We start from the raw sequence: 11451 nt of genomic DNA, 5'->3' as shown, positions 1-11451 counted from the left end.
AGTAAAAGTAGTCAAAAATTGAAATAGTAAAGTACAGATACCTGGTACTTTAAAGTATTTTTACTTAAGTACTTTACGCCACTGCCACCATACTGCTTTCACCTTACTATGTTTTCAGAGAAGAGACAAAGGGCTGAGACTTCTTTATCATTTATCATTTGCATTCAGATGCAAATAGGTACAGTATTCTGGATATAGTGCAGCTGCAAATAGGTACAGTATTCTGGATATAGTACAGATGTTTAGTTTAGAAGTACAGCACACCCATCCAGTAACTTGCAAGTGCAGTGTCTAAAAGAGTAAAGTGATGGAAGAATGTCGAAAGCCCCCAGTTAAAACGTTCAAATTAGCATTCAAAAGTGTGCGGGTATCTACTCTAGCCTTTGTTCATACTAGTGTCTACCAGTGTGTGTGTAGGTGCATTGTAAAGAACTCACAAGGACCATTAGAGCATTACAGAACACATCGCTGTTTTTATTAAAGCCTTGACTGGCAATAATACTGAAAAAAGTGAACTCGGAGCAGATGGTGCATGGCAAGCCCACGGCCTCTCTTTTTTTGTTTCCTTTGTTTATTTGTCATTTTTCTTCTTTTTGTTGTAAGAGTACATCAACTCCTGCTTTTATTGTAGCATGAATAACATCAATAAAAGAGAAAAAGAAATATACAACTTATATTACACTGTGTTATGAACAAAATATAAATCTATAACTCTATGTTATATGTACATAATTATCTTTCTCCATTTGTCAAGTTGGTTAGATACGTGTTTCTTTTTTGACTAACTCTGACTTTGTTTTGAGCCCCACTCGTGACGTTTGATTGTCTTCATTATTATTCTCATCATCTTCATCACGATCATGGTCATCATCGTCGCTGTGTCACCCAACATCACTAGGGCCTATCATCCTGTCAACCTGCTCGTGAAAAACGTTGGACTCTATTCATTAGTATAACTAGAGCCAAGTGTTTGTCCTGGTCAGGTCACATGGTCAGGTCACAAAACTCCTGGCCCTAAGTACAGTATAATACCTCAGTATGTGGCAGACCTAGCAAGCTGGGATGATTGAACCCCCTCCTTTTCCCCACACTGCCTAGCCTACTTATCTAACCTACAGCTTCCAGCCAGAATACAGGACACCCTTTCTCCAGCATTAGGTCTCACCATGGCCTGATTGTGAGGTTGTCTATATGGCCAAGTATGATTGACTGTGAGGCTCACTATCTGGCAATAGGCATGGTTGTGATTGATTGTGTAAGAGTAAACATCTACAGCAAGCATGACTGGGCTTGGGTCACTATCTGGCAGCACACCTGTAGAGTGAGTGGACATGGCTAATGGCTAGGTCATAGTGTGGAGCTAAAACAAAGTAAAGTCCCCAGAGTTCTGGAGTCACATAGATATGACAGGTCATCTTACTAAATGTCAGGTTATGCTGTAGAACATTGTTGGATAGGCAAAGTAAACACTGATTTTCCTATGGGTCACAAATGTGCGGTGTGTGTGTGTGTGTGTGTGTGTGTGTGTGTGTGTGTGTGTGTGTGTGTGTGTGTGTGTGTGTGTGTGTGTGTGTGTGTGTGTGTGTGTGTGTGTGTGTGTGTGTGTGTGTGTTCTGATCATGTCCTAATTTGATCAAAATCCTGATCGCGTTATTAGAATTTTGCCCAACTGTGTCTGCTAATAATTTGTGTGTGTCTGCTGTGTCTGCTGTGTCTGTGTGTCTGTGTGTCTGTGTGTCTCTGTGTCTGTGTGTCTCTGTGTCTGTGTGTCTCTGTGTCCGCCAGCATCAACGATGTTCCACGGCATCTCAGTGAAAATAGCAACCCTAGTAAACGAGAGCCTCGCTCCTTTGTTCAGAGGAAACAGAATAGAATAGAATAATATAACCGTTTTCTTTTATCTTCATAAAAGGAAAAAAGTAGAAGAAACTTCACATTATACATTAACCATTACAAAAAAAAAATCACCTTTTTTTCTCTGACCACACAGAGTCCGAGTGCTTTTAGAAATGGGTTTGGACATAAAAGGGTTACGTTGTCAAGATGAGGGACGCAGATGGGGAGAGAGTTAGTGAATAGAAAGTCCAGTCTCCTTCACGAAGAACGACAGCCGTTCGTTGGCTGCCGTCCGTGTCGCTCCACCTCCTCACACAGCGTCCATATAGGATTAATACTAAACAAACAGAACAAATAAAAACAGAAACCAAAGAATGTAAATTGCAAATAAAGTAAAAAGTTAAAGGACAACATTAGATGTAAATACTCTAAACCAGCTAAATATAATAATGCTTCATTGACCGAAGAAGTTTCATATTGGTCATGATAAACCCAATAGAGGCCAAAATAAATTATACTGTACATAACTTACTCAAACTTAAAGAAACGCTGACCATCATTATAATTATTGTTAATAATATTATTACACTAGAGGCAGTTTGAATAAAAATGATAAAATACAGTATTCAAATACAAAGGAAACACTGACGTGCTGATATAACGATCAGCTCCTCCCAATAAGAACAGCAGAATGACGTGTTTTGGGGACACGGACAGGGACAGAGTAAGACACAGGGGGACATAAAGGGGAACTCTCAGAGAGAGGGACAGAACGGGGACAGACAGCAAATACTCAAAACTACCAGTAGAAGCCCGCAGGAACACACCAAACTTCTATAACAAAATACACACCAATTTTGTGTGATATCAGATGGGAGTATTATGAGAGGGTTTGGGTTGTGGGTAAGAGTTGTTGGCTTGTGGTGCTGGCTGGATCAGTTGGCAGCGGAGTAGAGTTGTTATGGGGTTTCGATTGGGGAACTGGGGCTTGGGGATGTGTGTGTGAGTGTACAAGAGAGTCATAGGGCTTTCTCTGTCTCTGTACACCAGGAATAGGGCTTTCTCTGTCTCTATACACCAGGATACTGAAGTACTGGGGGCTCACAGGGGAAACTCCAGTGTTTCTGTTTGTCTTGGACGGGGACAGAGTTCTGGGATCTAGTGCCTAGTGATGACTAAACCAGCTCACACAGACTAAACACACACACACACATGCACAGCGAGCTTGCTTACACACACTCTCACACACATACAAGGGGGTGTTTCATATCTAAAATAAACCCTTGTTTGTACCTTCCAAAGACCCAAAGTCCTCATGATCAGAATAAAAAGGAAAGCCAAAGAAAAGGTAAAAGAACGAGAGTGTAAAAGGAGAGAAGAGGGTTGGTGGGAGATTGTCTCATTACACAGTACTGTCCAAGCTGACCCATGATGAGAGACTGAGGTCCCCCCCACAGTCCCCTGAAGTGAGCCGGTCCTCACTGTCCAACACATGGCGGTGGCCTTGACTGGACTTTCCCATTTTGACTCTCATAAGGGGAGTCACACACACAGAGGGAGGATATCTGCTGACAGTACACTGCAGAGTTGAAGAAAGAAGAATAATTCTAAATAAAAGTTTTGCTTTGACTTCTGTCAGGTGCTTTACAATGAAAAGGGAAAAATGTCTATTTTGTATCTATTATTAAAACTGTAGCACAAAAACAACAAATCACATTCACAAGCCACTTGTTGGCACCGTGTACCTGAGTGAGAATATCATAGAACCAAGAAGAAAAAAAAGCTGTTTTAAAAGTGTCTCTTTTATAAACAAACAGGTCGGCCATTTTAAAGTGTATCTTTAATCAACTGACAGGCCTGCTGTTTAAAAAAAAAAATGTCTCTTTGAAGTCAAACTGGTCTGAAAGGTTGTTTTTTCTGTGTTTTCTCCTCATATCGTAGCTTACTCATGACATAATGTGTATCTCATCTTGCCTCTATGGCGTACACAGCAGTAATACTCTAGTACTCTGTAGTACTTCGTAGTACTTTGTTAGTCCGCTGTAGTACTGTGTAGTACTCAGCAGAAGTCACGGCAATCAACTCGTCTCCTCCTAGACTCCAGTCTGTGTAACAGTCAGTGTGAGTGACAGGTCCTGTGCTTGATTTGATTGGTCGGTTGCTGGTATCGAGATTCCAATGGGAGGGGCTTGGCTCTGAGGTCCCAGAGTCCTTGTTGGTTGAGTGGTAAAGGAGGGCGAGGTTTGTGACATTGAATGTGATTGGATATAAGGGACGGATAGTCTCTCAGGATTGGTGGACGGACGGGGGTGTTTGCAGCAAGAAGCTGGGTATCTGATTCTGATTGGCTCTGCTTCCAGATTATTGGTGGTTGTCGTTATCGCTTCCATAATCTCCCTCCTCGTCCTCATAATCAAAGTCGTCGTACGCATCACCGTTACTGTCGTCCAATCGCAGCGCCTCCTGTTTGACTCGGGTCTCGTCTCCCTTGAGGCTGGGATGGTAGGGGGTCTGGAGGGGTGGGGCGGCGGGCTCGGGGCTACTGGACAGTGAGGAGTGCTCCGAGGGCATCTGGGGGGAGGGCAAGCCTGCCATGGAGAGGGCACCTGGGTACACCACGCCCGCCGAGGACAAGGGCAGCTGGGCCTGTTGTCTGGAGAAAACCACAACACAACAGTTAATACAGTATAATAACACAATATAATGTAGAAATCTGGATGAATAAAACAAAATCCATCAGATGCATTCCTATAGCTATTTTTACAGTCAACACAACGTGCTTTATAGTAAACCCAGACCACAAAGAGAAGTTACACAACGGTAAGGGAAAACTCTTTGAAAAAACTCCTTATGAGGAAATACTTTATCCCACAGTCGAAGTGTGTGTGTGGTTTTGGTTGGTTACTCACTCACCCCACAGTGAAGTACTGTCTCATCTCCTGCCGGCGGTTCCTCATAATGGCCTTGTACTCTCCAATCCTCAGCTTCTTCCCATCCACCAGACAGGTTCGTTTGGGCCGGGGTTTGTACTTGTAGTCAGGGTACTTCTCCAGGTGCTGCTTGCTCAGCCTGGCCTGCTCCTCGTAGTACGGCTGCTTCTCCAGGTTAGTCATGGACTTCCAACGAGAACCTGGAGAGCGAGAGAGGGTGGGAGAGAGAGAGAGAGAGCGAGGGAGAGAGAGAGAGAGAGAGCGAGGGAGAAAGAGAGAGAGAGAGAGGGAGAAAGAGAGAGAGAGAGAGAGAGAGAGCGAGGGAGAGAGGGAAAGAGAGTTGAAAGCAGGTTAAGTGTTGTCCTCGTTCACTGTGTCCATCTCATCAGAGTTCAAAATGAGTACCTCATTCTGGCCTTTTAACTTTATTAACACACACATAAGCGCGCAAGCTGACACACACACACCTACACACATAAGCGCGCAAGCAGCCACACACACACACCGACACACACAAGCGTGCGAGCGGACACACAGCAAGCGCGCACGCAATGTTATTTAAATACAACACGTCCAATATGTTCACAGCCTCTTTGCAGAAGGCCTACCAAATTCTAATCCACCAAAACACATCTTCTCCAATCTGGCTCTTTACAGTATATCTGGCTGCAGTGTATAAGCGTGCCTGTGTGTCTATCGTGCTCTGGGCCCAGTGTGTGTGGTGTGGTGTGTGGTGTGTGTGTATCTGGGCTGAATTTACACTCTGTTACTACTGTCTGTTAATGGGTAAAAGCTGTCTGTGCTGGCCTGGTCAGCTAGCACACTCCCTTCCCTTCCCTTCCCTGCTGGAATAGAAAACTCCTTCTGTTAACATTCGAGAGCGGGCCCTTATTAAAACCAGATTTCCAAGTGTTATAAAACGTTTAGGAGCTCTTTAAAATGTCAAACACAATCCCAGAGGTCTGGGGAGAATGTCACAGACTGGAGTGCTTGTTTAATGCATAATGAATTATATCATCGTCGTTGAAGCTCTCCGTTCTCTCTCCAGAGCTAGTCATTAAGCGCTAGTTCCACAATACCGCTTCTTGTGAGGAACGGGGGAACAGTGTGTGTGTGTGTGTGTGTGTGTGTCGTGTGTGTGTGTGTGTGGATTGTGTCGCGTCTCTCTCCCAGCCTTAGACGTTGTGTGTCTCTGGGGACCCCGCTAGGTTCCCAGCCCTCTGTCTCAGTAGCGCTGCTAGCTAACTACACTACAGATGTTCAGGCAACCAGAGATAAGGACGGGGACAAAAGATGCTGTCAATCAGAGTGCTGCTGTCACAAAGAGAGACGGAGGTACGGTGTGCGATAGGGGCCACACAGAGCACAGTGACAATGACTGAGTACGGATGTGGTGTGGCTAGGGAGGAAGGGAGTAGAGACGCACACACAAACACACACAAGAAAGCAGGCAGGCAAGCATGCATACACACATGTACATAACTAAGTACATGGAGATGTAATTTCCATAGAGAGGAGTTGAGGGGAAGAGGGCAGACAGATCATGTATTCTTCTGCACCTGAGGAACGCACAGAGAGAGAGAGAGAGAGAGAGAGAGAGCGAGAGAGAGAGAGAGAGAGAGAGAGAGAGAGAGAGAGAGAGAGAGAGAGAGAGAGAGAGAGAGAGAGAGAGAGAGAGAGAGAGAGAGAGAGAGAGAGAGAGAGAGAGAGAGAGAGAGAGAGAGAGAGAGAGAGAGAGCGCTGCCTGGCTGCAACACAAGGGATCAGCTCAATCAGGTTAACATGCATTCTCACGCCTCTCTCCCTCTCTCTCCCCGTCTTCCATCTTCCACTCTCTCTCTATTCTTCCTTAAAAGGCAGGCAGGCACACTCCTTCTCTCCCCTCTCACACCCCTCTCTCCCTCCTCTACCCGTCTGGAGGGGGTCTTAGTCTTACCGAGGATTTTGCTGATGTTGGAGTTGTGCATGTCGGGGAAAGCCTGGAGAATCTTCCTCCTCTCATCCTTTGCCCAGACCATGAAAGCATTCATGGGTCGTTTAATGTGCGGTTCGCTGTTGCCTCGGCCCCGGGCCTCACGGAACATCCTGGAATCAGACACACTGGGGCTGCCTGTGGGAGGGAGGGGGAGAGAGTGGATGTAAACACATACATTAACACAATCCAACACACTTCTTCATATATGCATACAGTCTTAGAAACACACACACACACACACTGTTTAAGACAAAGCACAAACGCATGTTTGTGCACACACACAAACACATACCATCTGAGTCTCCACTCATGGTGAAGTCCATCATGGCGTGGCTGAACTTCTCTCTGTCCTCTGACTGCTGCTTCAGCTGGTGGCTCAGACTCTCCAGAGCTGCCTTGTCCTGGAGAGGAGAGAGACACACAGTCAGTCCATCAGTCAGTCAACATGGACACCGATCAATCAATTATCTAGAGACAATCAATCAATCTTTAGACACATTAGACTGCCTTGTTTTCAGGGGAGAGAGAGAGAGACACAGGCGTTAGTCCATCAACATTTTAGGTTAACATATCAGTCAATAACCAGGCTATAAAGCTATTGATTAACACGTGTAGATACTGTATGTTGGATGTGTGCCAGAGGGTGTGTGTACCTGTGTTGTTAGGCTTGCTTAGTGGGGGCAGAGGGCATAGTTAGTTGGCACTAAAGCATTGTGCTCTGGTCTTCAAACAGCCTGTCTATGTGGCAGGGTGGAGATAAGAGGGGCAGAGGGCAAGACTGGCACTAAAACAGGTAACAGCTGATGTCATTATGGGAATGACATTGAGATTGTGTGTGTCCATCTGCTATGATTGGATGTGTATGAGTATGACTGTGTGTGTTATATCCCAGCAGCCAACTGCATGCTGGATGTCTCTCTCCCCCTCTCTCTGAGGCCCTTGGGGTCGATCCATTAGAGAGAGAGGCGCTCCACACACACACACACACACACACACACACACACACACACACACACACACACACACACACACACACACACACACACACACACACACACACACACACACACACACACACACACACACACACACACAGTGAAGGGCCACACTGCACGACCCCCTGCGTATTTATTACAGACAATAAAAGGCTGATTGACTGTCCATTTACATGGCTAATGCAACCAGCTGAAACACCACACACACACACACACACACACACACACACACACACACACACCCCCCCCCCCCCCCCCACACACACACTCTTCCACAACCCCAGAGTCTGCATTTACAGCTTAATTATACGAATAGAATCCATCCCAAAAGCCGCGCATCTTTAAAAACAACACTCCAGCACTGGCCTACCCATTAGGAGATGACCCAGCCAGACTGGCACCAGCCTAATGAAATGCATGTCTCTGTTTTACAGCACTACAATTTAATTGTTCAGCAGAGATAATTCATCAGATTTGAATAAATATCATCGCTAAAGAGAGGGAACGAGCGAGACAGACAGAGGGGGGGAGCGAGAGTGGAGACAGTGAGAAAGAGAGAACAAGCGAGCAAAATGGGATTTGTCTGCGTGAAACTATTTCAGGGAAAAATGCGGCAGAGATGACTTACGGTGAAACAAGTGACACCAGAAAACCCCCTGTCTCTTTAGTAAAACACCGCTAGTATTGATCCGTGTCTGTGTCATTGTATGTATGTGTCACGCCTGTCGTCGGAAGGAGTGGACCAAAGCGCAGCGTGGAAAGTGTTCATGATTTTATTTATCAAAGAAACACTTGAACAAAGTAACAAAACGAAAGCTAACAGTTCTGTCAGATAACAGAGACTAAACAGAAAATAACCACCCCCAAAACACAGGTGGGAAAAAGGCTGCCTAAGTATGATTCCCAATCAGAGACAACGATAGACAGCTGCCTCTGATTGGGAACCACCCTCGGCCAAAAACAAAGAAATAGAAAGCATAGAAATAAAGAAACTAGAATGCCCACCCTAGTCACACCCTGGCCTAACCAAAATAGAGAATAAAAGCCTCTCTATGGCCAGGACAGTATGGAAAGTTCACTGCAACCTCAAAGCCAATCAATCCAAAACCATTTAAAGGGTTGAAGAAGGGTTTATTGATATCAATAACCACTTAAAGTACTACTGACTGTGGATATACGGGTAAAACAAATATCATTTCTAGGACATAGCAATGGTAGAGAAAGACAGCATGGCTGTGTTTGACCCAAAAGCCTTTCTCTAAGTCAGAGTTGAAAATAAGTTGAGGTGTGGAAGTCGTTTAACTTCTTTGGGGTAGGGGGCAGTATTTTCACGTTCGGATGAAAAGCGTGCCCAGAGTAAACTGCCTGCTACTCAGGCCCAGATCCTAGGATATGCATATTATTATTATTAGATTTGGATAGAAAACACTCTGAAGTTTCTAAAACTGTTTGAATTATGTCTGTGAGTAAAACATAACTCATATGGCAGACAAAAACCTGAGAAAAAATCCAACCAGGAAGTAGGAAATCTGAGATTTGTAGGTTTTCAACTCTTTGCTTATCCAAGATACAGTGGAAATGGGGTCATGTTGCACTTCCTAAGGCTTCCACTAGATGTCAACAGTCTATAGAACCTTGTTTGATGCTTCTACTGTGAAGTGGGGGCGAATGAGAGGAGATTGAGTAAGGTCTCTCCCAGAGTGCCACGAGCTGACCATGCGCTGACCATGCGCGCTCATGTGAGAGTTAGCTGCGTTCCATCGCATTTCTGAAGACAAAGGAATTCTCCGGTTGGAACATTATTGAAGATTTATGTTAAAAACATCCTAAAGATTGATTCTATACATTGTTTGACATGTTTCTACAGACTGTAACGGAACCTTTTGGACTTTTCATCCGTACTTTCCGCTGGACTTGCACGCGGGTCGTGAGTTTAGATTGTGTACTGAACGCGCGAACAACAAGGAGGAATTTGGACATAAATGATGGACATTATCGAACAAAACAAACATTTATTGTGGAACTGAAATTCCTGGGAGTGCATTCTGATGAAGATCATCAAAGGTAAGTGAATATTTATAATGCTATTTCTGACTTATGTTGACTCCAACATGGAGCATATCTCTTTGGGTTGATTTGTCGTTTTAGCGCCATACTCAGATTATTGCAATCTGACACAGCGGTTGCATTAAGGAGAAGTGGATCTAAAATTCAATGTGTAACACTTGTATTTTCATCAACATTTATGATGACTATTTCTGTAAATTGATGTGGCTCTCTGCAAAATCGCCGGATGTTTTGGAACTACTGAACATAACGCGCCAATGTAAACTGAGATTTTTTGATATAAATATGAACTTTACCGAACAAAACATACATGTATTGTGTAACATGAAGTCCTATGAGTGTCATCTGATGAAGATCATCAAAGGTTAGTGATTCATTTTATCTATATTTCTGCTTTTTGTGACTCCTCTCTTTGTCTGGAAAAATGGCTGTGTTTTTTGTTTTTCTGTGAATAGGCACTCACCTAACATAATCGTTTGGTTTGCTTTCGTCGTAAAGCCTATTTGAAATCGGACACTGTGGCTGGATTTACAACAAGTGTATCTTTAAAAAGGTGTAAAATACATGTATGTTTGAGGAAGTTTAATTATGGGATTTCTGTTGTTTTGAATTTGGCGCCCTGCAGTTTCACTGGCTGTTGACGAGGTAGGACGCTACCGTCCCACATACCCTAGAGAGGTTAACAAACTGAAAGCAAAACTGTTCATTGTAATTCATGTTGTTTAACTAATAAACTATACTAGGTACTGCACTGTACCGTATAAAACTAAAACTAACACCCAGGCATCAAGTGTTACAGCAGTAACCTTCAGTCAGTGTCCAGTCATGAGTTACAGTAAAATAGCCAACCTACACATTGTTCTATTCATGTGTTATAAGTCAACTGATCATAGTCTGCTCTATTTTAAACTATAGAGGACTGAGACTGGCCGACAGAGAAGAGGAGGATTATTATTCTAATGTTGTTCATCCAGCTTCATCCACCCAGCAATCATCCAGCTTCATCCATCCACCCAGCAATCAGGACAATTATAACCCCAGGGGATTAGGGGCGAGCTGGGCAGAGAGGAGTGGACCTGTCAGGTCCCTATGGAGCTATGGCTATGGGGTTCACATTGAAAGTCAACTCTGAATAAATTACTTGCTTTAAATACAAAATTGTCCATTTTAGGTATGAGACTCTGCAAATGTGACAGGAGAGAGAGAAAGAAGACACACAGAGAGAGAGAGAGAGAGAGTGAGAGAGAGAGAGAGAGAGAGAGAGAGAGAGGAGAGCTGTTGAATGTCAGCAGTGCAGATGCTCTTTAAGATCTAGTACGCTGCCGTGCTTGTGTGTGTGTGTGTGTGTGTGTGTGTGTGTGTGTGTGTGTGTGTGCGCGCCTGCGTGTGTGTGCTCTGTGTGTGCACCAGCTGACTCCCAGTGTGTTTAACAAATAACCACAATTTAGCCACGCTGCCGAGGAGCGGGCGCCGTCACTTCGCATTAGCGTCTCCTCGACGCTTCGCTAGCAGGCTCCCCGTGCCCTCCTCCTGCCTCCTCCTGCACCCCCCTTGCCTCCCCCGTCTCCTCCAGCCTCCCCAACACCCACCCTGCCCCCAGCACGCCTCACAGACACACACACACACACACACACGCACACGCACACAC

The 11451-nt window shown here is 44.7% G+C and overlaps 1 protein-coding gene across 8 annotated transcripts in view; it reads right to left on the bottom strand.

The window, feature by feature from the left end:
• Positions 1 to 453: 453 nt before the first annotated feature.
• LOC120050019 (transcription factor SOX-5-like) overlaps positions 454 to 11451 on the bottom strand; it is a 111452-nt gene continuing 100454 nt past the window's right edge. For all 8 annotated transcript variants that reach the window (XM_038996603.1, XM_038996604.1, XM_038996607.1 and 5 more), the window contains 4 exons: positions 7034 to 7142; positions 6703 to 6876; positions 4750 to 4966; positions 454 to 4489 (listed from right to left, as the gene is read on the bottom strand). In XM_038996603.1, coding sequence (XP_038852531.1) covers positions 4198 to 4489; positions 4750 to 4966; positions 6703 to 6876; positions 7034 to 7142 — 792 coding nt within the window. In that variant the 3' untranslated portion in view covers positions 454 to 4197. The remainder of the gene's footprint in view (positions 4490 to 4749; positions 4967 to 6702; positions 6877 to 7033; positions 7143 to 11451) is intronic.

Source organism: Salvelinus namaycush, chromosome 6 (assembly GCF_016432855.1).
Source record: "Salvelinus namaycush isolate Seneca chromosome 6, SaNama_1.0, whole genome shotgun sequence".
Taxonomy (NCBI): domain Eukaryota; kingdom Metazoa; phylum Chordata; class Actinopteri; order Salmoniformes; family Salmonidae; genus Salvelinus; species Salvelinus namaycush.
The sequence above is the reverse complement of the archived record's forward strand: the minus strand, read 5'-3'. Positions and strand labels throughout refer to the sequence as shown.